This window comes from Anabrus simplex, chromosome 10 (genome assembly GCF_040414725.1).
Source record: "Anabrus simplex isolate iqAnaSimp1 chromosome 10, ASM4041472v1, whole genome shotgun sequence".
NCBI classification, from domain to species: Eukaryota; Metazoa; Arthropoda; class Insecta; order Orthoptera; family Tettigoniidae; genus Anabrus; species Anabrus simplex.
In genome coordinates, this window is record NC_090274.1 from 74,982,520 (window position 1) to 75,010,348 (window position 27,829).

General features: G+C 39.7%; 1 protein-coding gene across 1 annotated transcript in view; it reads left to right on the top strand.

Moving 5' to 3' along the window:
• Positions 1–27,829, top strand: part of LOC136882153 (zinc finger protein 480-like) — a 297,571-nt gene that overhangs the window by 60,084 nt on the left and 209,658 nt on the right. Inside the window, exon 5 of the mRNA XM_068229479.1 lies at positions 4,532–4,752. Within this exon, the coding sequence (XP_068085580.1) occupies positions 4,532–4,752 (221 nt within the window). The remainder of the gene's footprint in view (positions 1–4,531; positions 4,753–27,829) is intronic.

The following is a 27,829-nucleotide window of genomic DNA, read 5'->3' on the forward strand; positions in this document are numbered from 1 at the left end:
TTGCGGCATTTGTTCTTATTCTCCTACTATATCGTGGCTCTCGATTGATCTGCGCTCAAGCTCGAAGAAATCATGTCCAGTGACACATTTCTTCCAAAAAATGACTCTAATGGATGCATAAATTATCACACAAAATATAATGTCCATCTGCAAGTCATAATCAAATTAACAGCACAGTAAAATATACGTATAATTCATCATTACTCCGTCCGGAGGATGCCATTTTCCAGGCCTATTTTACATAAAGTGAGCACACGTTAATTCTTTCCAAGAACAAACCAACATTAAACCCATGACCTTATTCAAATTTTAGCCCGTAATTAGGTTTAATTATTTTACTCATTATTATTATTATTATTATTATTATTATTATTATTATTATTATTATTATCTTCATTGACCGTGCCTAATCACACTTGCAAAGCTATCGTACGAAATTATTCAGATGACTCTAAACGAACTCAAGTCCACAGAAATGTCGTATAATCGTAGAATGAAATTTGACACTCAGAAAAACACTAGAACATTGTCCTAATCTGTCTCAATTAATTTTCAAACTATTTCAAAATCATTCAAGATTAACGCGGAGGTCATTTACTTTTATTTCTCCTGCCGTCTTAAATTTTTAGGACAGTTGAGGTCTCTCTCGATGACATTCACTCTTATCTCTAACTAATAGAACCGAATACACATTTATTCCAGAGCACAAACTACCTCCCACCGAGGAAAGAAAAATGAAAAGTCAAACTACTGCTAAACTAATAGAAAATCTAAATGAATAAGGTAAGGCTACGTTTTACAGACATTTTACAGAAAGATAGAAAGATGAATTCTTAAAGAATACCCATGTGGCTGGTGTTAACTGGATTCTGGCTGATGACCTAGTACGTGGTCACGTCACCTTCCATCGAACAAAGTCTTGCCCATGTCCGACGCCTTACATAATTAGTGACTCATGGAGGAGATGAAGGTGCACAGGAAACAGTAGGATTCATCTCGGAAAGGGATAGCCATCTTAAAGCGAGCTCGAACCAACGACCTTCCTTCTTCTGAGTTCTCGTAGAAAAGCTGAAACTAAGAAAAGTATTAGCAATAGTCCAGGATACACACGCGATGTTTAATAATTTGGAGATGGACACTTAACTTATGACAGTCATAAATAAATCGTAGAGAAGTTTTTAAAATGCCTGAATTGCAGTTTATTCAGTCCATAGTGCCTTCTCTAATGCAAAGTCTCCCAGTAAAGCAAACGACGTCCAGTCTCGACCGTAGCTGCATTCAGAATAACGCTCAAATCAAGTGTTCAGAAGTAAAAACCCTCTATAAAATTTCCTTTGGAATTACCATAAATTCACTGTCTTAAGACGGAGGTGTGCCTCTTGATTATATCTGATTGCTGGATCTGTTGCATTCCTGTGAAGGTTGTCATTTTTATTGGTTGCCCTAGTTTCACGTCACACGACCTTGCCACTATTGATCGATTCAATCACGCTGCCCGCCTGATCACGTGGCACACACACATGTGTCTGTAGGACACCTAACAGGAATTTCACCCTGCTTCCTCGTTCTCTTGGTAGGTTGGGAAATCCGGTTCGCAGGCGGCTTGTTCATGCTGGCACGGGAGTGTAAAATCTCACCCTCCTGGCGATCGAAATAATGTTTCAACTCACTGATGAAATAAATCATTCTCCCTTATTAAATTATTTCCACTTTTGAAGGGGACAATACTTCATGGTTTGGATCCGTATTGAATTGTGATCACTGATCAGAATAATAATGAAACTTGTTTTAATGGTTCACCTTTCCAATACTATATAGTCTATACACATTGCATAATATAGGATTGAAAAGGCGGACCATTTAAACATAAGTTCGTTTAGAATAGTGATACAACTCAATAGTCGAATCTCATGATGAACCTATTCTCAAAAAAAAAAAAAAAAAAAAAAAGGTTATATCAATACCAGTTTGCTAACTGACTATGAGTGTAGTTTTTGCTGTAGTGTTTGGGGTTCAAATCTTTGTCTCAGAACTCAGAGATTCTGCGTTTGTTTCTTAATGGTGGTGGTGAGGATGGCATTTATTTTAATCTGAATGAATGAAGTATAAATTTTAACAGTAATTCATTTAGGTCTATTCGATAAAGGTGTAAGTTTTATTGCCTGTTAAAAGGTTCAAGAGATAAATCTGAGGTTTAATCAGTTTTGTAACAGAAATGAGTACTGAGTAGGAAGAGGTCATACGCTACTCTGTCCATAAAGAGGAGCTCAAGCACTACTACGTCTTTGAGGAATTTCACACTAGTGGCGTTATGTTAACCAGCTTGTTATGAAAATGTGAAACTACATTAAAACAATCTTCTGTACTGCGGATTCGAACTTACTGTCCCTGAAGATGATGTTCTTGGCTATATGATCTGAAATTCATGTAGGAAACTCGCTCTAAGAACGAGGAAAGCACGCCGATTCCGGAATGGAAACAGGCTGATGCAGCATTGAGCGTTGTGACTCTATGCTAAGTTGTATGTTTTATCCTAAAGTTATTTCTAATCCTACCGTGCGTAGTGAAGTCATCAAATCATTGTCAATTGGATCCATTGATTGTTTTGAATTCATGTTAATTTTTCATCATAATTTACTTTAGATTCTTGTCAATGAATACATGTTGAGGTTTTAATTATCTTTTCATTTTTTTGTACATCGTACCAAGAGGGTCTGGATACCTAGCGGGTAGGCACCTTTAAACCAGAATTATGATGATGATCATCATTATCATCATTGATGTAGTCAGTGACCGTGCTTAGTCCCACTATGTGGGGAACATCATCGGTCTGCATTGCTTGTGAGTAGTACCCTAATGTGGGGAGCACCGTGGGCCTGTGTTATCTGTGAGTGGTGTCATTATGTATGGCATGCCATTTGTCTATATTACCTGTGATTTTTACCACCTTGAGAGGAACGCCGTGAGTACGATAGCTGTGATTAGTACCACTGTAGGCGGAAGGCCATGGTTCTGCTTTACCAGTAATTAATAATATTGCAAGGTTCAGTGACATGGATTTTGGACCCTTTTGAACAACAAGCATTATCCCTGAAAATAAGGCATTGTGAATTGAATCCACTGACTGTCTTCGATTCATGGCCGTGCCCGAGCACCATGTGTTTGTGTGTCGTGTTTTGCAATGGCATATATTGGAAGGTACTTGGTAAGAGTTGTCGAAGATCACATGCCATGTCAAGAGTGTGTTGATGAAATTATTAGTATCCAGAGTCCATCTCCACTAACGTCATTATTAAAAATCAAAGACAGAGGTGGTCTCAGTATCCAAAGCCAAGTTTTGTTTCACTGCCTATCAGTCTGGGGCAAGTAACGGACGAAATTTTATCGGTAAGGCTGGGCAGTCCAAAAATAGCACAAACATTAACCGAAGTACTGTTGCAACATGTTGCAAAATATCCCAAACTGCAGTGTGGGAAAAGTGATCATCCTGAGGAACTAAGCAGAAAAATACTGCTTAATTTGTGCGCCCCTCTGTCACTATCTACGCTGATAGCATGACAGATGAGTATCGCCGAGAATGCTTCTTGAGAAGAAAAACAATTTATGAGAAGAAAATATAAAGGAAAATGGTTAAAGTCGTTCCTTTTCACTGAAAATCTATGGTGCGGTAGTAAAATAGCTACTGAAGACCTTATATCATTTTAAAATCCGGGCATAATTTCGACAGTTATGTGTGTTATCTGAAATGAAAATCCGCAGCTGAATTAAAATCCTAAGGGTAAAAGGTGAACATTTATTATTTTCTACTGCATTCTGCTCAGTAACGTATATAATATACAGGAAGTATAGTGTAGATGTAAATTTGTGCTGGTTTTAACTCCCATTAACAATGCTAGCGAGTGCTGATGTGAGGTGTTATGCTAGTGCTACAGTGGTTAAGACGCGCAATGCCAGACGGACTCTGTTTCTGAAAAGAGCGCTGAGAATGAGCAGGCTTTGTATTCCTTGTAGGCTTAAGTTGAAGTAGCTGAGGAGCTTCGGTTAAAAATTTCTTCCTGGCTTTTTAGTACACATGTGTATCTCAGAAATTGGATGTCAATGCTAATGTCCCTGTACATGATAGAGAAAACTTGTCAAGGTGTAACCTCACTAAGGATGAAGCTATTAAAACATTAGGTATTCTTTGGCATCCTAAATGTGATGAGTTTCAGTTCAAATAAAATTGAAGTATGCACATAAGGAAATCACTAAGGGAAGCATTCCCATAATAATTGCTTCCATATTGGACCCTCTTGAATTGTTTGGATGTGCTATCATTAAGTGCAAACTTATAAAATATTCTATTTGGCAAATGGGAATTATATGGGCTTATGTGTTAGAGCCTTCATATAAAATTAATGAGATTTGGAGTGCCATGTAATGTGATAAGAAGCAATCTTTGTACATATACTGTGTTTGCTTCTGTATATTGTATTTGATTTTGTTATCTTAATCGTAAAATGTAATAATTTTTTTTTTTTTTTTTTTCTAGATTTGGGAACGTTGCGTTATTGAAAGAAGGAAGTGAGGTAATGTGCACAAATGAATGCAACCCACACTTGTCCTATAATTCTGATCATAGGTCGCTCCATCCCATTAGCCAAAGGGCACTCTGTGGTAATGAATGTGGTTCTAAGTTTTCCCGGCAGTCGCATCTTCGGCTACACCTGGCTACACATGGTGTTGAGCGTCCACATTCCTGTAATGTATGTGGTAAGAAATTTTTTAAGAAGTCTTATGTTAAACGTCACATGCTTACACATACCGGCGAGCGTCCATATTCCTGTGATCAGTGTAGTTCTAGTTTTAAACGTAAGTCAAGTCTTCGTGAACACCTGATTACACATGGTGGTGAGCGTCCACATTCCTGTGAAGAATGTGGTAAGAACTTTCTTAAGATGTCGCATGTTATGCGTCACATGGTTACACATACCGACGAGCGTCCATTCTCCTGTGATCAATGTAGTTCAAGTTTTACACGGAAGTCAAGTCTTCAGGACCACCTGATTATACATACTGGTGAGCGCCCACATTCCTGTAAAGAATGTGGTAAGAACTTTTCTCAGAAGTCTCATGTTATGCGTCACATGCTTACACACACCGGCGACCGTCCATATTCTTGTGATCAATGTAGCTCTAATTTTACACTGAAAGTAACACTTCGGGATCACCTGGTTACACATACTGATGATCGTCCACACTCCTGTGAACGATGTGGTAAGAAGTTTTTCACAAGAAGGAATCTTCGTACACACTATGTAATTCATAGTGGTGAACGTCCGTACTCTTGTGAATTGTGTGGTAAGAGGTTTTTTTCGAGAAGGAATCTTCGCGAACACCATTTTACACATACTGGTGAGCGTCCTCACTCATGTGAGCAATGTGGTAGGAAGTTTTCTTTGAAGTCGCGTCTTCGGCGCCACCTGCTTACACATACTGGATGAGCGTCCACTTTCCTGTGATCAATGTGGAAAGACATTTTCTCGTTAGTCACATCTGCGCTGTCAACTACTTACGCGTACTGAGGACCGTCGACATTTCTGTAATGAATGCGGTAATGTGTATCCAGAGATCTCGCATCTTCGCCACACCTACGTATGGCTTTTAGTGCCGGGAGTATCTGAGGACAAGTTCGAGCGCCTTATGCAGATGTTTTGATTTGACGTCGTAGGCGACCTGCGCGTCGTGATAAGTATGAAATGATGACGAAGACGACACATACACCCAGCCCCCGTGCCAGCGAAATTAACCAATTAAGGTTAAAATTCCCGACCCTGCCGGGAATCGAACCCGCGATCCTTGTGACCGAAGGCCAGCACAGTAACCATTTAACCGTGGAGCCAGGCACACGTACGTACAAGTACTGGTGAGCGTCTAGACAAAATCACTATTCAGCAACACCTCCTATACATACTAACAAGAGTCCATGTTCTGGTAATGACTGTGAAGATCGTTTTCATACTGGGGAGCGTCTAAATTGCAGTAATCAATGCGATAATTCGTTTTATTACTAAGGCGAGACTTCCAAAACACGAGATATGTTGCAGCTCTCTCACATTCTTGAGAACGATGTGTGTAACAGTTTTGGTGGAAAGTCTGATTTGAATAAGCACTTGCCCATATATATTCCTTACTTGCATGAAAAAGACAGTGGTGAATAAACACGTCCACATTATTGTGTTCAATGTGGTAATATTTCAACCTAATCGACAACAAATATTTGCGACTTGCAGGCAGAGCCCGCACTGTCGTAATGGATGTTGTAAGAAGTTTCTTGAAGAGTGCAAACTGGATATGTAATATCTTGCACACACACTGTAATATATGTGAATAACAATTGAAATCTTTAATAACCATTGCAATATGACTATAATAATCAAATAAAGTACTAAGTGCCTCTCACTGGGCACCATATATGTAATATACAGGTAATGTTAATTATTAACCATTGCAATATGATAAAAAATCAAGTGTGGTTAATATACTTGACCGGCTCACGCTTCTGCATCAAATGCAATCTATCTAAATAAATTACTAAGATAATCAGAATAAAATAAATTGATAAAATAATATTTCGAAATGTCCGTAGGATAAGCGCCAGAGTTCAGCAGAAAGATTCTCCCGAATGTTAATAGAGCATGATAATTTTTTATCTCCCAAGGCATGTACATAATGCTGTGTACTGTTACGTCTTCTTGAGGCGTTACCTAGCCTTCTGAAAACGACTTAATAGGTAGGGTTTCAGCTAGCTTCATCAATAAATCAACTGATTCTAAAATAATTAATCTTATTCCGAAAAATATCTGTGATTGGCACCCCATCAGTTCACAAAAGCATACTCAAAATACACTCACAATATATCGCAGGAAGACTCCATATTTACACAATAATCGACAACAAAAATAGCCTGAAACCGAAAGCAAGGACCAATCCACCAATTGCAGTCAACACCTTGAACAAAGCACACATTTAGATAAGTATGCTTCACTGTCTCTGCGTATCAACACAACTTGCATATTCTTTTTATTGGCAATTGTTATATCACACAGATACTCTACCTTCATAATACTGTGTTCACTGATAATATCTCCTACTTTTGAATATAGTGCGAGGTTGTGATATAGGAATTATCAAAACACATACACACTGGATGGATATAGGTCACATTCTCATGTTGAATGTTGGAGTGCGTTTTCCGCCAATATAATTTTCGGAAACATCTGTCACCCGAATTGTCGTAACTAATGTAGTGAAATGTTTCTTGAAAAGAGCACACTTAATGGGCACCTGATAAAAGAAATTTATAAGCCTCCGTACCCTTGTGGTGAACGTTTCGCCTGATGTCACTCATTTCTTGACTATCATAGCACGTTTCCTGCAAATATAATTTTCGGAGACACTTGTTCATACATACTGAATTTCACCCGAACTCCGTAACTAATGTGGTAAAAGGTTTCGTGAAATGTGGACGCTTAACAAGCAACTGCTTAAAGATATTGTAAGGCTTCCGCACTCTTGTGGTGAGCGTTTCCCCTGATATCTCGTGTTCAAACACACCTGCTCACGCAATTGCTGGGCGCCAACCAACTTGTAAAGAATGTAACGGTAAGTAATTCAAGAAATCTAATTTTCGAATGCACAATATGTTTTGTTGCTGAAAACGTTCACATTGGTGTAACGAATTAGGTAAAAAGATTTTGGGAAGAGGCAAGTTGGAAAGCATCCCGTGAGTCAATCCAAGCTACGGTCACGCTGTTGATGTCAATTTGATGGTAAATTTTCTAGAGCGTGCAATAAAACTACATATGCTGACCTGTGGTGTGGAACTGGGACGTTCTTCTAAAGAATGTGGTGGAACCTCTCTCACTCTTGTAACGAGTGTGGTAAGTTTTGTGAACACCTGCTCACTCAGTCTCCAGAATAGATGCTTCTCTATTATAAGTGCGGGTGGTAGGTTTCGTAGAACACTTCAGAACGATCAAGCCATTTTAATAAATGAATTTAAAATGTTTTCCCACAAGACTCATTTTTGGACAGAGCTGGTAGCTCGCCTTAGTGAACATCTACACCAATGTTTTATATCATTGGTCATTTGTTCTTTTCGTAAGTACACTCACAAGGAGCACATATTTAGACCTTATTTGTAACGCCCATGTTGTTATATGGTACGCTTCAACGTTATGTTCTGGAATTCTTAATCTTAGAAAATATATTATAGAACGGCTACACCCTTGTATTCGACTTGCAGGTACGTTTATGTCTCAATTCTCATCTTGCTTTGTGTTCGTCGCCATAAGACATATCTGTGTCGGTACGACTTAAAGCACTTAGCAAAAAACTCATCTTGTTGACGACTGTTTAACCCTAGATTGATGATTCAAACCCTGACCCAGATTTTCTGATAACCAGTAATATTGAATCCAACACCTAATTTATTGAAGAAGAAGACATTAGTGATGCAACTATAGCTAATTCCAGTATTGCGGTGATTAAAGAGAATTCAAATGAAAATAGCTCTCCTCGTTATTTTGTAGATAATGGCAGAAGAAACCAACGAATGTGATCTAATTGGAACTTCTCTAAGTGTCGTATACATGTTGCACTTTGCTTTCCATATTCAGAATCATTGTGGACATTTTTGGACACTAATCTTAACAGGTAGATCTATTAAGTATATATTGCTTTCCATTAAATTTCACACCCGTGTATGTTTTGAACCCAAAATGTTATGCTAGCCCCACCGTTCATGTCAAGCATTTTCACACTATTGTTCTAGGACTGACATGGTTTGGGCTAACGCCCATCCAAAGCGATGTATACAATGGTAAATTTTCTCAGTGGTAAAATCGTCGATGTTACCAGTCCACTAACACACGATTCAGGCCACACTCTTCTCATGTATACAGTGCCACGTTTTTTTAACAGGTCTTTCCTTGAACAACAGCCGGGATGTGTGGCTCAGTAACATTATTGTTATTATTACATAACATTCTTATCTCACTCTGGAGAAGTGTCGTGGAGTTTTGCTGTGCCTGAAAGTTTGTTTGTCCAATAAGTTACCGTCAATACCCTTCTATCTACTTATTGTGGAGTATGGCTGATTAGATGTTCGTTTTGTGGATATATCTTTAAAAGTGTAATTGTGTGAAAACAACAGTGGAAGTAGATCTTTGCTTTCTTGTATGAATAGAATAATATTGTTGCCACTCAGCAACCTATAGTTCCACACTTCGAGTTCAGTGACACTCCAAAATACTGTTATGCAATGTCTTTACTCCATAATAGCGCTCCGTGCTATAGTCTACAAATTATTAAGTTGTCCGAAATCTATTAAATGTGTAATCTTGTTTGTAGTTGTGAGAAGTGGCACAGAGGCACAGGCGGGTTATTTTATGAAACGACATAAGAGAGTAAATACCCTCTTACAGCAGCAAACGAGAATTTGAAATATTAGGGATTGGAATTCATGTGCAGAAAAGCAACACAAATGCGATGGAAACTTGAGATAATTGCGCAGTAGAAATTATACACAAGGATATTATTTACTTGCCACTCGTCGTACACAATTCATGTATACTACCAGTTACCGCGGACAGAACTTTTAAATGTAATTTCATGTCGCATACAATTTACATCATTACATCTGTAATTGATGGTAACTCAGAATATCAGACGGTAAATTGTAATTCTCCTCAAGGATATCAAACTTATTTTCCAGTTTGTACTTGTTTATAAGGAAGTAAATCAGGATAAGTGGTGCAGTAGCTGTTGACTCTTTTAGTACCTCCTACCACTTTCATAATTTATTATTTCCCAAGCAGTGTTATATTAATTCTATAATCTCGAATGATTTTGTCATTGATAATTATTTTTATATTTCCATTCCATATAACATTTTGTTGGATTTCTACCGCCCTTTTTCTTCAGAAATACCCTGTTTCTTTTCGGATTACTTGCAAGATGAGAAATGCAGCTTTTAATAGTAAGCGTTCTTATTGTAGTGCTATGAGTTTTTGTAATACCTTAGTTCTTCTGGGTAGATTTCCTTTGGGGAAGAGCTTAATTTGAGTTTTAAAATATTAGTATGTTTCTGAGTTTCCTTCTTCCACTGAGATTATATTTTTCTGTCTGATCATCATGAAATGTTTGATTCGGTAAATGTTACCTTGCAGATATTATTCCCATGATATTTGAAGCCTGACACGTTTATAATCAGGCAATAAATAATCTATGGTAATATATAAATAAATATTTCTACATTAGTTATAATATTTTCTAAAGTAAAATCATTTCATATCGACTGAACCTTAAGCAAAGATATCTGTACACTCGTGTTTACTAATATTTTCACTGCACGAATTAATACTCACTTAGGCAATCCATTAACCATAAGAGGACATGCATTAAACCAATTACAGTATATGCTAGGTAATTAGGAAACTTAAGATCGCCATAAGTGATTTATATTTACAGATTTATGTAGATGACCGTGTGCGGTTACTACTCTCCTAAATAAAATAATAATTATTATTACTTATCTCGTCTCTATCTTGTGATGAACATGGGCCTCGTAGTGTCTTTCATTGGTGATTAGTGTTTCATGCTGATAATATTGACTCCAGTTAGGTTCATGGGTACGTTTGTGATATCGACAACCATACTAGTGAGACTTTATTCTTGATGGGTTGGAAAATGTGTCACTGCTACATAAAATATTGGCCTATTTAGTAACTGTTCACTTACACTTCTCCGAACTAGTGGGCTGCACGAACGTTAAGGTACACGTGTACCGCGCGCGACACTCGAACTCAAGGGCTCCAGCTTTGAAAATATACCAGATAGTGTTTGGTGTGCTTACTTGCCTCACCGGAATGAGTCCGTCCACACATAAGCAGATATTAGATAACACCGAATGGGCTCAGTTGGGGCCGATTACCTTGGAAGTTAAGTCCCATTATATAACAAGCATCATCATCTTCATGGCATTAGTTCGTCCAATCGTAAGTACAAATTCCTTAGTACAAATATTATAAGCTTGTGTAGTTCAGCGTCCAAATTAACGGTTGCAATTATTATTCAATCTATTTACAATTCCACTGTTTCCACCCCTAGGTTTTCCATATTAATTCCTGGATTCTATTCTCTAACCGCTCTGAACGGAGAGCAAAATATACAACTCACAAAGAGCTCCGACTTCTCGACAGGCGACCCGCACTCCTAGCATAAGCTCTGGACACTAGAAAAGGAAATATCACACCGTCGTGTTTTGATGACACGGCCCCCTCAACAGACACTAACAAACATTTCTTTCTGAGGGCAGCCGACTTCCTGTTATTGGTTCGCCTCTACCAGAAAAATGAATTAAAGCATGGCTGCATAATTCACTGTCCCAGAGCGAAATAGTTACATTTCAAAATCTATGCCTTTCAAGAGAAGTGTTTAGAGTTATAGCAGTTTATACCACTGCCTCTCAAAAATTGACGTGTTACATAATTTTTATGGAAATTGGTGTGTACGCGAATATTAAATGGTTGTTATAATGTGGAAAAGAGTTACAACTCATAAGGATAGCATTTTAATTTAAGAAATGCGACAAATTTCAGAACAATGAAAACTGAAGTGCTTGCTAAAATGAATGCATTATATGTTGTGCTTTTACAATTTTGGAGCTTGTAGAGGTCGTCATATGGTAAACATTGGCAGAAAGATTTCAAAAATTCATTTTTTGAGTTGTAACTCTTTCGTTCTCAGCAACCTTAATTATATCTTGGCTGTTCTCTCTTTTTATTTCGCCCACATCTGGTACCTGTGCTGAGTAGAAATCAGTTCCTTGGGTTTTAGAACGTTGAAGCATCTGTTGTTTTCCCCCTCACCATGGAAATTGTATTCCCCCGAAAAAATTTAACAAGCTTGGGTTATTCAATTTCTGTGACTCTCTGCTTGCGCGTTTCCCTCTCACACAGTAGGGCTTGACGCGCCGTGTTCTTTATCTACCTCGCTTGAGAAACGGAGCCTTCCCTCGTTGTGGGCTACTGCTTCACGGACTGAATAACGTAATCGGTGCGATAAAAGCACTCCTATTAGGTAATGGGATCATTGTCTTTTAGGGATCAATAAATTAATTAAATTTCTATCAATCTGACGTTATCTTCTCTTGGTGAATAACGAAAATTTCCCCTTGCTTCCATCCAATTTTGATGTTGTTTATCAGTAAGGGCATCCGTTTTGAATTGTCCGCGTGGCGTGGTTCTCTGATACGACGATGCATTGTATAGTTACGAGATGAGGCACTTGGTTTAAAGCTAAGTTGTAATAGACAGAACATATCAGTTAAATCTCACAAGTTGTTCATTAAATGCTGGAGATTCAGCTTCCATTACAATCGTACCATACCTGAGATCAATCCCAGGCGTACCAATAATACATGGAAAAGTATACATGTTTGTTGTTGAAATATGATGGCCAAATTTAAAGATGAAAGATGAAACGAAAATATTAAAATGTAGGAAAATTGCGCAGCGTGTTCCTCATCCTGCTCAGCTTATACTTACTGCATGAGGAACTTAAGTTAAAGCTGACTTGTATTACGCAGAACATTACAGTAAAATCAAGCAAGCCATTTAATCATTTACTTCTGAATATTCAGTTGCCTTTACAAAGGTGCACTCCATGAATTCAGGAAATTTGTATGACAAATATCGATTATGGGAATTTGCCATAACATATAACGCGACTGGAAATATCTGGTGTTATAATTTGAAAAAATAACACGACACCGGAGATGACACATTTTTGAAGTGTTGTACAATGTGCTCAATGAAGAGACAAACTCTTAAATTACGGTAATGGACCTTTCACTTTCATAAATTTAATTTGTCTTGCTGTTAACACAGCAGATTTCCTCTGATAATGTACCCACGTACGTAGTTATAAATAGTAATTCCTCGCCATGATGGAGACGATTAGAGTGACACAGCTATGAATTCGAGGACCGTGTGTACGAGGTCACTAAGACTGTAATATAAGTGTACTTTATCGAGATATTTCTCCTACTTGCAAATCTTCTGGAGGGCACTACCGAGTTCATTATACTCATCATAGAACATCCAAGTTTCAGTTAACATGGAATTTTCAGGCATGTTGTCAATTTATGATTAACAGAGGACGAGTAATTGAACCGTCGGTATTTTGCAGTGAAGTTATGAGGTTTCACAGTCAACGAATGTGTTGCCACACGAGGAATCTTCAAATGAGAGAACATACTGTTTTGACTCGATCCTCACCGATGCTGATTGGCCTACGTGGTTCATTCTGATGCACCTAATCTACAACTTAACGATGGATATGATATTATTTATAGGCTGTTTTAGTTAATTAAGAATTTTCTCTGATTTTCTCGCACGAGGAACATGTCATCTACCTTGTATGTATTAAGCTTTACTATTTAGTTTGTAGTAGATTTGGGTTGTTGATGATTATCAATTCATCACTGCGAGTTAATATTCAAAACATTTCAAGTAGCAACAGAACAGATCACGCCATCCCACTCTAACAGCCAATAATGCAATGAGGAGATGAATAATCGTTTGTATTTTCCTTTCAACTCTATTAAATATTTTGCCCGGCTTAATGGCTCAGACTGTTAAGTTGCTAGCTTTCTGAATCCGTTTTGGTAGGTTCGATCCTGTGTTAGCCCGGTGGATTTTGGAGGAGTTCAAATACGTCAGTAAATCTACTGACACGAAAAGTACTGCGGGAGTAAATTCCGGCAAATCGGCGCCTCCGAAAACCGCAAAAGTTTTTAGTGTGACGTAATGCCAATGATATTATTATTAAATTATTTTACACGAACAAATTTTAGCTGACCCCGGAGCCCAGAGTTCAGATACCAAACCTGCAAACACAACAGATAATATCCTATCAGCTGGCGACTCTAGTTATAAATATAAATTTTATTCCTGCAATCTTGTGCGAGGAGATTTGATTACCCGGCAGAACGGAGGATTCATAATTTATCTCATATAGGATTTTGTGTTAAGCTTCAGTGGCTTGTAACTAGTGGAAATGTAGTCAGATGTCGGAGGAAAGAACATGAGCGGTTTCGTGAGAATGGATAAAATGAAATGTCGTTCTTTTCATCTTGGATGTTATGATAAAAATCTGCCACTGCATGTTTCATACGGCCACTTTTCAGTTATAGTGTGAGAAATAAGTATGCAAGTAGTGCTGTCTAGAAAGCAATTCTCAGCGTGATCTTTTCTTTGTGTCCTAGATGTTTTCGTCTCGTATTGAATCTGTTGGTATTTGTTGTTAAAGTATTCCCTTTCCAACAGTAATTGTTGCAATTTCAGTTATTTATATATTTGGGTAAATGGCTGCTCGCTGACTATCGCAGTCCACAAAAGCTTTCCTCCAATCGTGATGTATTTACAGAATATATCTATTTTTAATATAATTGTACCGGGCGGTACACCTCCACGCCGCTAATTTAAAATGTGCGCCAGTTGAAACTCCTCTGCTGGAGGAAGTCTGAACTTTATTGACGGTATTAATTTTCAAGTTTCTCAGAAGATGTCACTACGTGGAAAGTTTGGAGTTTTTGAACTGTGCCACTTTTGATGTATTTTTGTTTTACCGGTAGTAAGAAGTGTGAACTTTCTCTTCTAGAGGACACTACTGAAAAACTACAATGGTGCACCCTAGTGCGATGTGAAAGAACTGTTTTTTGGAGAAATTTTTATTTCAAAAGTGTGTTTCTTCTTAAATTTTTATTGGTTATTGTCTAAGTTGGCTGTATACCCCTCTCTTTCCCCTTGTTTTGTATTTAGCCAATCCCGAATTTCTTTAATTAATTTCTGACCAATCTGATGTATCTTCCCCCAACTTGAATATGCTGCTTATCCCTAACCAATAAAGTGATTGTGGGCGGGTGTTTTCTTCCCTAAAACGCCTCGAACTTTCCGCGAGAGTATATAAACTGCTGATTTTAGGGTCTCGGTGCCACTTCTGTTCCATCTTTTAGTGTGTAAAGTATATAGCAGGGGGCGGGAAGCGCCTCTTTCTTCGGCAGCGGTCAACAACAAGGTAATGGCCGATTAATAACTTCTTTCTTTGCTAGCTCAGCAGTTTAACTCTCGGGGCGGGTCCGAAGAGTTTCCACCATGTAACCTTTCCTAAAATGTAACTACTCTTAGCGTCTATTCTCTTTTAAAGCTACATATTGGGATAGAGAGTGCTTAACCCTCTCGAGCTCCCACTCATATTGCTTTGAGGTGAACTTATTTCTCACAACCGATTCTTCCTTAATGTAATGTAAATTGTTCTTTTCTAAAGTCACCTCCGTTGTATGGGATTAGCCCTTGCATCAGTGGCCTAGAGCCAAATTAGGTTTTGAAACAGATACATTAGGAGTGCAGATCGCCTCCTCTCAAATTGTTATTTTAGAGGTCATGTAATTACCATTTTTCATTAAATAGACCTCAGTAGGTTGGGTATGTTACCCCTGTGTCTATGTTCTGAGAGGACAACTTGAAGGTGGAGTTTGGTGTGGCCTTTGAGAGGCTTAAAGTTTGAGAGCGTGTGGCTCTTTCTTGAAAATTAAGTGTTGTATGCCTCGAGGAGGCTTTTCTGTGTAATTTGGAGCAAGTGCTCTTAAACATGAATGGGGTTTTCTGCCCCTCTGGTAAAACTTATTTTGGAGTAAAGTTGGGCTAATTGCCCTAGAAGTGTGAATTCAGGGCTCGAAGCCCAAATACTGTAAATACTGTAATTGCACCTTTTGTTGCCTTGCTACTCTGTACCTGCCGTACTTGTTATTTCTTAATTTTGAAAAGAAAATATAACCTTGTTAAATTTTACATTAACTTTGATTCCGTAGTTTGAGACCCGTTCAAGCCCGCACCTTCTTTCACCTCTAACTACCGCAAAAACACGGTAACAAGTGGTAGCAGAGCGTGGTTGAATGGGTCTCAATTTAGCCCCTTTTGACGGCTAAACATTGTTGTGTTCCGAACTCTAACAATTTTCTCAGTTGCTGGAATTTTCTGATTTTTTTTTTCAAAATTGTTCTGGCATCATGCCCGGCCCTCGCGATGTTCTCCATCTTAACTATTTGCGGAAGGAGGAGTTAATCGATGAATTAACTATCAGAAATGTGCAATCTGGAGGCACGGTTGCGGTAGACACAAACAAGCTTAGAGAGTCCCTTGATTTGCCCATTTCCATCCCCACTTTGGGAGAGAAAGAAATTGACGACTCTCTTTCCACGATCACCGAGAATACTACTGGGCTAGCATCGGTAGTTAGTTTTTTTTGATGAAAATGATCCTTCTCCTAATCAAATTAAGCGTGTGCAAGCCAGGCTATATCATTTTTCAAATAGAGTTAACGATCTGTTGTCTCTGAAATTGAATGACGTTCGGAGGAAGGAAGCTAGTATGTTGCTTGAAAATATTTCTGAATTATCCAGTAAGGTTACCCAATTGTTAACGGGGGAAGTTCCTCCCAAAATCGATCAACCAACCCCGATGAGTGCAGGTAGCGAGGAAGAGCCTCCTAAGGGAGAAGTCAATAGGATAACCGTTGCTGCTCAAACTATCTCTGCCCCATTGGACAACGAGTCTGAACGCCGTAACTCATTGAATAATGTACGTTCTGAATTAACTTCTTTGCCAATTAAACCTTTACCGACTATGTCACCTGGGTTCAGCAGTTTGCCTCATCCATTGGCAATGTTGCTCAGAGGTATCTCGAAGATTTCTGTCAACACCACTAGTGAAGTTATTTCCTTCTTAAGGTTTTTAGTTGAATTTCAGGATCATGCCCTTGTTTTTTCTCTTTCTCCGTGTCAAATTTTGCAAATCATCTATCCCTATGCAATTGGTATTCTCTCAGACAAAATAGTAAGAGCCATTGCCGAGCAATCATCTATTGAGGATTTCCACGCCCACTTGCTAGCTAACTTCATCCCGGCTAGGGCCAGGTCCTCCCTTATTCAGAAGTACTATTATCGTGTACAGCGTTTGGATGAAAACTTAGCAGACTTCATCCAAGACATTAAGTTTTATACTAGGGTGTTCGCTCTTCATTTTCCTGAAGATCAGATTGTACAGGCTATTGTAGAAGGACTTTCACCATCCTATAGGTCATATTTGTGTTTCGCGGCGTGCCCGCAAACTTTCTCTGAACTTGAAGCGTTGGCCGTCTCAGCGGAAGGAGTGAGATACGCCGATTCCTTGCGTGTCGCGAAAGAACCCCCGCCTTCTTTTAGTAATACTCGGCCTCCACCTCGCCGATCAGTCACACCTCGTAAATGTTATGCTTGCGGGTCGCCTGACCATCTTCGCAATAAGTGTCCACTGATCAAGTCTAGTAGGGCAAATAATGGAACTGGTTCATCACAAGGCTGTTTTAAATGTGGGGCTTTCTCACATATCGCCAAGAATTGCCCAAACTCAAATAGCACCCCCTCCTGCTCAACTTCTGGTGCAAATTCCACCAATGCCAATAATAAAATGTGACCAGCGGCTTCGGCTGAGTCGACTAATTCTGCTTCCCAAGGCTCAGCCCCTGGCAAAATGGTCGTAAATTCAGGGATACCCCCGCACCTGTTCCTTTTCTTAAGATTGAGTTAAATAACGAGCCTATAACCGCTCTATTAGATTCAGGCAGTGTTTGTTCAATTATTTCGGACCAATGGTATTCAAAATTGAAGTCTGTTTGTAAATTACCTGACTATGGCTCATCTACTGTTCAATATGTTTCGGCTAATTCATCTCCATTAGAAATTCTAGGTTCTGTACAGGTCAAAATCCGTATTTTTAAATTTACATGGAAAACCAAACTGTTTGTGGCTAAGCACTTGTCTTGCCCCATCATATTGGGAGCGGACTTCATTTCTCACACTGGTCTTGTGCTCGATCTTCAGAGTAAGTCGTGCACATTCAAATTTGCGTCCAATTGTAAAATTCCCTTGTTAAAGTGTAATTCTGTATCATGTTCATCTATTTCGCCTACCCAGGATGAGATGTTGTTAGACCTTAGACATCTACCTGAGGAGCAGGCTGATAGTATTCGTAAGTTGTGTCAGTCATTTCCAGAGGTGTTCTCTGGTACTCTTGGTGTTACTGACCTTATTGAATACAAAATTGAGGTCACGGATTCGATTCCTGTCCGTTTTCCACCTTATAGGCTATCTCCACCAAAAATGAAGGCTCTGAAAGAAATCATCGATCAGATGTTGAAGGATGGTATTATTAGACCCTCTAAGTCGGCGTATTCTTCGCCTATTTTTCTAGTCCCGAAACCCCAAGGTGGCTTCAGTCCTATCATTGATTATAGGGCTCTCAATCGGAAGGTGGTGTTACAATCTGTGCCCCTTCCTGACCTTCATTCTTGTTTTTCATGGTTTCGTAAGGCCAAGTTCGTTACTATCTTGGACTTGAATCAGGCCTATAATCAAATTCCCCTAGCGGAAGAGTCTAAACATCTTACAGCGTTTGGCACGGACTGGAATTTATACGAATACAACCGCGTGCCTTTCGGGCTCCCCACGGGAGCAGCTGTACTCACTAGGCTGCTAGATAGGGTCTTCTCCGACATCAAATTTGAGTACTTGTATCACTACTTGGATGATGTCGTCGTATTTTCGGAGACCTTTGAAGAACATCTAGATCATCTGCGAGAAGTTCTTAATCGCCTTCGTAAGGCTGGGTTAACTGTCAAGTTGTCCAAGGTTGCCTTTGCTAAGCCCTCTATGTTATTCCTAGGGCATATTGTGTCACCTGATGGTGTTGCCGTCGATCATTCTAGAACACAGGCCATCCGTGATTTTAAACCTCCCAAGGACATTAAAGGTATCGCCAGGTTCATTGGTATGGTGAATTTCTTCAGGAAGTTCATTCCTAACTTCGCTAATAGAGCGGCGCCCTTGAACCTTCTTCGTAGGAAAGGCATCAAATTCGAGTGGGGACCTTCTCAACAAGCCGCTTTTGAAGATCTTAAATTAGCTCTCTGTAATGCCCCTGTACTTGCTATGCCTGATTTCTCAAAGAAATTCATCGTCCAAACCGACGCGTCGTCGTCAGCAGTAGCTGCAGTCCTTCTTCAAGAGACTGAACTAGGGAGGCGACCCATCGCCTATGCATCTAGGACCTTGTCGGCTCAAGAAGCCAAGTATTCCATCTATGAGCTCGAAGGTTTGGCAGTCTTATTTGCCTTAGAAAAGTTCCGTCTCTATCTGGAACATGTCAAATTCGACCTGGAGACAGATAATCAAGCCTTAAGCTGGGTCTTAGGTAGGCCGCGTCGTACTGGTCGTATATCCCGTTGGGCCATCCGTATTTCTGCCTTCCAATTCGATGTCAGGCATATCCGAGGTACCGAAAATGTTGTTGCTGATGGACTCAGCCGTATGTTTTCCAACGACATCGAGACCGATGAACCGGTCGACAGTTCATCACCTCCCGAGTCCATACTACCTGATGTTAATGCCATCTTAACTGATGCATCTCCCATGCTCTTTAGGGATATCGAGAAATACCAACGTGAAGATCCGACGCTGGCTCCGATAATGGAAACCCTTTCTTCTGGGGATCATGTCGTCCCTTATGTTCTGAGGAATGGTGTTTTATGTTGCCCATCCAGGCATGATAAGATGATGAAGGTTGTCGTTCCAGCGGTTCTTGTACCTATGATCTTCAAGTATTATCATGAAACCCCATTAGGAGGGCATCTAGGCATCTTTAAAACTCGTGAGAAGATTCGTGAAATGTTCATCTGGAAGGGTATGGACGGTGAAATTCGTGAAGTAGTAAAAGCTTGTAAATCTTGTTTGCTTAGTAAACCAACTATGTCCACCAAGGTAGGCCTTTTGTCTTCGCATCAAGCGTCGCGCCCCATGGAACGCCTGTATATTGATTATGTAGGACCCTTCCCCCAGTCAAAGGGAAATGCCAACAAGTTCATCTTTGTATGCGTAGATGGTTTTACAAGATTTTCCTGGTTATTTCCGACTAAGCTGGCTACCGCTCAGTCCACCATTACTTGCTTAAATTCTATTTTTGCTTCTTTTGGTCCGTGCCAATATATTGTGTCTGATAATGCTAAGGCGTTTACATCAAATCTTTTTCGTTAATTCTGCTTTGACCTGCCCATCTCTCATGTGACGACTTCGGCTTATTACCCTCAACCATCTCTGGCTGAACGGGTTAATCGTAATCTCAGGTCCGCGCTTATTGCCTATCATCATGAAGATCATTCTAGGTGGGACACGTCCCTGCATTGGTTAGCTTTTGCTTTGAATTTGGCGGTTCATGAATCTCACAAGTTTTCTCCAGCTGCTTTGATGTTCAAGTTCGTTCCCAACACGCCGCTCTCTAACCTCTGGTCTCTGAGTGACATTCTACCTGAGACAATAGATCCGGATAATATCAAAGATCTTTGGAAGAAGGCTAAAGCCAATCTTAAAGTATCTCATGAAAAGGTTAGGGAAAGATATGATCGTGGACGGAGACCCACCAATTTGAAGGTAGGCGACCAAGTGATGGTCAAGAATTTTGTTCCCGCGGGCAAGCTTGCCCCCAGATTTCATGGGCCGTGCATAATTCTCGATTTCCTTACACCGGTTACGTTGTTATTAAGCAACCCAGCCACCGAGAGGATATTTAGGGTTCACCTGTCGCAGGTGAAACCAGTGTAAATTTTGTGTCAACTTGCTTTATATAATTTGAAAGGATTATGAAGGTTATATTTTTTTGAGTTTTCACTTTTAAGGCATTCTGCCCCTTCTATAATATTTTGTTTTATATGTAAGCATTTTTTGTAAACCTCCCCGATTAGTTAAACTGCCATTCTGTCCTTACCACGGCCATTACCACGCTCCCGTCTCCTGCTCCACTACACACAGTGGCTCGCATCTGAAATGAATTGCTGCACGCTGCTGGCCCCTCAACCTCTCCACAATGAATGTACCCTACTATTATTCTGGTCCAACAAAAATTCTGCCGCCTAACTTCAATGTTTCAGTGCCCCCGCAGCCGCGCGGCACTGCGCCGCGTCTGGGATAGAGGAAGGGCCCCCTCGACCCCAGCGAGGACGACATGTGCACGGCGAGCCGGAGCTCTCCTCCCGGCCAAGGCTGATGTGCGGCGCACGACCTGCTACTGACCCGCAGCCTGTATATGTTCACCGCGGGCGCGGCGTGGTTCAACACCTCTTCTCCCCTCATAGTGCGGGCGAGAGGTATCTCAGGGTACTTGAGGGGCCCGGGCGGCCTCCTCTGAATGCAAGCAGTGGCGGCTGGTCTGGCCGTTAAAATCATCAACGTTTGAAGTACATATCCAGCTATATGGACATTCCTGTTCAACTTTACTACCTTTTCTTGGGTATTCTACTGCAATATTTGGTGGACTTAGAAAATTTTCCTCAACTTTAAAAACTAAAGTTTTCCTTCTGAATTCAACTTCTACAAACATAAAGACTTTACTTCACCAGTAACTACAAAAATTTTGAAACTGAATCAAACCAAATTAAGAAACTTTTATAAATACTTCTGCAATTAATCTCCATATCAACATCAAAACTTGGACCTTATTTTCAAACAAAAGTTTATGTTCCTCTGTGTTACCCCTTGGAGGAACTTTTGGGGGGGGAGGTCTGTACCGGGCGGTACACCTCCACGCCGCTAATTTAAAATGTGCGCCAGTTGAAGCTCCTCTGCTGGAGGAAGTCTGAACTTTATTGACGGTATTCAATTTCAAGTTTCTCAGAAGATGTCACTACGTGGAAAGTTTGGAGTTTTTGAACTGTGCCACTTTTGATGTATTTTTGTTTTACCGGTAGTAAGAAGTGTGAACTTTCTCTTCTAGAGCACACTACTGAAAAACTACAATGGTGCACCCTAGTGCGATGTGAAAGAACTGTTTTTTGGAGAAATTTTTATTTCAAAAGTTTGTTTCTTCTTAAATTTTTTTTGGTTATTGTCTAAGTTGGCTGTATACCCCTCTCTTTCCCCTTGTTTTGTATTTAGCCAATCCCGAATTTCTTTAATTAATTTCTGACCAATCTGATGTATCTTCCCCCAACTTGAATATGCTGCTTATCCCTAACCAATAAAGTGATTGTGGGCGGGTGTTTTCTTCCCTAAAACGCCTCGAACTTTCCGCGAGAGTATATAAACTGCTGATTTTAGGGTCTCGGTGCCACTTCTGTTCCATCTTTTAGTGTGTAAAGTATATAGCAGGGGGCGGGAAGCGCCTCTTTCTTCGGCAGCGGTCAACAACAAGGTAATGGCCGATTAATAACTTCTTTCTTTGCGAGCTCAGCAGTTTAACTCTCGGGGCGGGTCCGAAGAGTTTCCACCATATAACCTTTCCTAAAATGTAACTACTCTTAGCGTCTATTCTCTTTTAAAGCTACATATTGGGATAGAGAGTGCTTAACCCTCTCGAGCTCCCACTCATATTGCTTTGAGGTGAACTTATTTCTCATAACCGATTCTTCCTTAATGTTATGTAAATTGTTCTTTTCTAAAGTCACCTCCGTTGTATGGGATTAGCCCTTGCATCAGTGGCCTAGAGCCAAATTAGGTTTTGAAACAGATACATTAGGAGTGCAGATCGCCTCCTCTCAAATTGTTATTTTAGAGGTCATGTAATTACCCTTTTTCATTTAATAGACCTCAATAGGTTGGGTATGTTACCCCTGTGTCTATGTCCTGAGAGGACAACTTGAAGGTGGAGTTTGGTGTGGCCTTTGAGAGGCTTAAAGTTTGAGAGCGTGTGGCTCTTTCTTGAAAATTAAGTGTTGTATGCCTCGAGGAGGCTCTTCTGTGTAATTTGGAGCAAGTGCTCTTGAACATGAATGGGGTTTTCTGCCCCTCTGGTAAAACTTATTTTGGAGTAAAGTTGGGCTAATTGCCCTAGAAGTGTGAATTCGGGGCTCGAAGCCCAAATACTGTAAATACTGTAATTGCACCTTTTGTTGCCTTGCTACTCTGTACCTGCCGTACTTGTTATTTCTTAATTTTGAAAAGAAAATATAACCTTGTTAAATTTTACATTAACTTTGATTCCGTAGTTTGAGACCCGTTCAAGCCCGCACCTTCTTTCACCTCTAACTACCGCAAAAACACGGTAACAATAATTACCACAGCGTTCCGACATTTGTGATTTGCAAATTTTAATTTCGGCCAAGTTGCAGCACGCAACACTACAGTGAGTAATACCTTTTTATTGAACGATAAAGTTATTCATGAAGAGAGATTTACATCTTTGCAGACAGTACAGTACAGATAGTACACACAGCACGATTGTCTGTATACTCTAATACAGTAACTTGTGTCATGCAGGTTATAATGTGTGCGTTTCAAACTAAATACTGTCCGCAAACAGCAAGAGAGTTCATTCTGTAAACGGAATCGGTTATTTAACTTGTTTATCAAGACGTGGAGACCTTGTCTCCCTTGATCCTGTTTCTATACCTGTACCACTACGTTCAATCAATCAATCAATCAATCAATCAATCAATCAATCAATCAATCAATACTGATCTGCATTTAGAGCAATCTCCCAGTTGGCAGATTCCCTGTCTGTTGCTTTCCTAGCCTTTTCCGAAATAATTTCAAAGAAAATGGAAATTTATTGAACATCCCCCTTGGTAGGTTATTCCAATCCCTAACTCCCCTTCCTATAAATGAATATTTGCCCCAGTTTGTCCTCTTGAATTCCAACTTTATCTTCATATTGTGATCTTTCCTACTTTTATAGACGCCATTCAAACCTATTCGTCTACTAATGTCATTCCACACCATCTCTCCGCTGACAGCTCGGAACATACCACTTAGTCGAGCAGCTCTTCTTCTTTCTCTCAATTCTTCCCAACCCAAACATTGCAACATTTTTGTAACGCTACTCTTTTGGCGGAAATCACCCAGAACAAATCGAGCTGCTTTTCTTTGGATTTTTTCCAGTTCTTGAATCAGGTAATCCTGGTGAGGGTCCCATACACTGGAACCATACTCTAGTTGGGGTCTTACCAGAGACTTATATGCACTCTCCTTTACATCCTTACTACAACCCCTAAACACCCTCATAACTATGTGCAGAGATCGGTACCCTTTATTTACAATCCCATTTATGTGATTACCCCAGTGAAGATCTTTCCTTATATTATCACCTAGATACTTACAATGATCCCCAAAAGGAACTTTCACCCCATCAACGCAGTAATTAAAACTGAGAGGACTTTTCCTATTTGTGAAACTCACAACCTGACTTTTAGCCCCGTTTATCAACATCTGTCCATCTCACAATATTTTCGAGGTCACGTTGCAGTTGCTCACAATCTTGTAACTTATTTATCACTCTATAGAGAATAACATCATCCGCAAAAAGCCTTACCTCCGATTCCACTCCTTTACTCATATCATTTATATATATAAGAAAACATAAAGGTCCGATAACACTGCCCTGAGGAACTCCCCTCTCAACTATTACAGGGTCAGACAAAGCTTCACCTACTCTAACTCTCTGAGATCTATTTTCTAGAAATATAGCACCCCATTCAGTCACTCTTTTGTCTAGTCCAGTTGCACTCATTTTTGCCAGTAGTCTCCCATGATCCACCCTATCAAATGCTTTAGACATGTCAATTGCGATACAGTCCATTTGACCTCCAGAATGCAAGATATCTGCTATACCTTGCTGGAATCCTACAAGTTGAGCTTCAGTGGAATAACCTTTCCTAAAACCGAATTGCCTTCTATCGAACCAGTTATTAATTTCACAAACATGTCTAATATAATCAGAAAGAATGTCTTCCCAAAGCTTACATACAATGCATGTCAAACTTACTGGCCTGTAATTTTCAGCTTTATGTCTATCACCCTTTCCTTTATACACAGGGGCTACTATAGCAACTCTCCATTCATCTTGTATAGCTCCTTCTGGCAAACAATAATCAAATAAGTACTTCAGATATGGTACTATATCCCAACCCATTGTCTTTAGTATATCCCCAGAAATCTGATCAATTCCAGCCGCTTTTCTAGTTTTCAACTTGTGTATCTTATTGTAAATGTCATTGTTATCATATGTAAATTTTATTACTTCTTTGGCCTTAGTCTCTTCCTCTATCTCGACATTATCCTTGTAACCAACAAACTTTACATACTGCTGACTGAATACTTCTGCCTTTTGAAGATCCTCACATACACACTCCCCTTGTTCATGAATTATTCCTGGAATGTCCTTCTTGGAACCTGTTTCTGCCTTAAGATATCTATACATACCCTTCCATTTTTCACTAAAATTTGTATGACTGCCAATTATGCTTGCCATCATGTTACCCTTAGCTGCCTTCTTTCCTAGATTCAATTTTCTAGTAAGTTCCTTCAATTTCTCCTTACTTCCACAGCCATTTCTAACTCTATTTCTTTCCAGTCTGCACCCCCTTCTTAGTCTCTTTATTTCTCTATTATAATAAGGTGGGTCTTTACCATTCCTTACCACCTTTAAAGGTACAAACCTGTTTTCGCATTCCTCAACAATTTCTTTAAACCCATCCCAGAGTCTGTTTACATTTTTATTTACCGTTTTCCACCGATCATAGTTACTTTTTAGAAACTGCCTCATACCTGCTTTATCAGCCATATGGTACTGCCTAACAGTCCTACTTTTAAGAACTTCCTTTCTATCACATTTATTTTTAACTACCACAAAAACAGCTTCATGATCACTAATACCATCTATTACTTCAGTTTCCCTATAGAGCTCATCTGGTTTTATCAGCACCACATCCAAAATATTTTTCCCTCTGGTTGGTTTCATCACTTTCTGAATCAGCTGTCCTTCCCATATTAACTTATTTGCCATTTGTTGGTCATGCTTCCTGTCGTTCGCATTTCCTTCCCAATTGACGTCTGGCAAATTCAGATCTCCCACTACAATCACATTTCTTTCCATGTCGTTTCCCACATAGCTGACTATCCTATCAAATAATTCCGAATCAGCATCAGTGCTACCCTTTCCCGATCTGTACACTCCAAATATATCAAGTTGCCTATTATCTTTAGAAATGAGCCTTACACCTAGAATTTCATGTGTCTCATCTTTAACTTTTTCGTAGCTTACAAATTCTTCTTTCACCAGAATGAACACTCCCCCTCCCACCTTTCCTATCCTATCTCTACGATACACACTCCAGTGCCGTGAGAAAATTTCTGCATCCATTATATCATTTCTCAGCCATGATTCAACTCCTATTACAATATCTGGTAAATATATATCTATTAAATTACTTAATTCTATTCCTTTCTTTACAATACTTCTACAGTTCAACACTAACAATTTTATGTCATCCCTACTTGATTTCCAGTTCCCTGTTCCCTTATCACCGCTCCCTAGGCCATCCCGTTTCCCTGAATGTACCTCCCTATTACCCTTCCAAACAAATTTCCTAACTTATACGTACCACTGCGGTTTAAATGAAGGCCATCCGAGCGCAGATCCCTATCTCCTACCCACCCATTAGGATCTAGAAATTTCACTCCCAGTTTCCCACATACCCACTCCATAGGCTCATTTAAATCCCCAATCACCCTCCAGTCAGTATCCCTCCTACACAGTATTCCACTAACAACAATCTCCGCTTTCTTAAACTTCACCCGTGCTGCATTTACCAGATCCCACATATCTCCAACTATGTTGGTACTTATATCAGCTTGCCTTACGTTGTTAGTACCAACGTGAAACACTACCACCTTCTCCTTCCCCTCCTCCCTCTCTTCTACCTTCCTCAACATCTGCCTCAACCTAATTCCTGGATAACATTCTACCCTGGTTCCCTTTCCTCCACACACTTTCCCCACGTGTCTAACGATGGAATCCCCCATGACCAGAGCCTCAACCCTACCCACCTCATTTGGTCCCCTCCCCTCCTGGTCAGCCCTATCTTTCTTGATAGCTGCAGAAGCTACTTCCTCCTCCCTTTTCTCCTTCCCATGACCCTGTTCCACCTGTCTTTTCCTATCCTCTACTCTACATTTCCCTTTCCTACCTTTTCCCTTCCTCCTACTTCCACGCATCTCAGCAACAGTTCCCTGTCCCTCATCTTCCCTCTGTTGTTCTACGTTCTACTCGTTGTATAATTTTCTATTATTATGCACATTGTTGGCTTTGAGAAATGACATAGTTGAAATAATGTGGAGTTTAAATCATTCATATTTTGGACAAGAACACGACGGCAGGTCTCTCAAGACAACTGAGTCAGTTTGGCACTGCTGCTCAGCTGTTTTACTCCTCCATCAAATCTGCCACGTTCGGTCTTATCAAACTTGCAACTTTGCTACATACTCAGATCAACCGATGTGGTCTTTTTGATCATTAATGTTAGTCTTCCCTGCAGCACCGATGATAATATGCTGACGCTATTTTGAAATCTGCAAACAAACATACGTCCCATGCCTCTTCATAGTAAGTGGTTCGATAATAAAGAAATACATGATTATTACTTTGTCCAGAATTATGTGTGAATGGCTTTAGGGAATGTTGAAAGTAAGTTTATCTACTGTCAATAATAATAGCAATAATAATAATAATAAGAAGAAGAAGAAAATACACTGGCGGGAAACATTTCCAAACACAGTGAAGTAAGGAATGTAGCATACGGAAATATCGGAAATACATTTGTCACGGTAACATACTAAATTGATTAAAGGTACAATACCATAATATGTTAATATCCGCGCGAGAAAAGCCATCGCAAATGGGCCATGCTGGTCTATTAATAATTG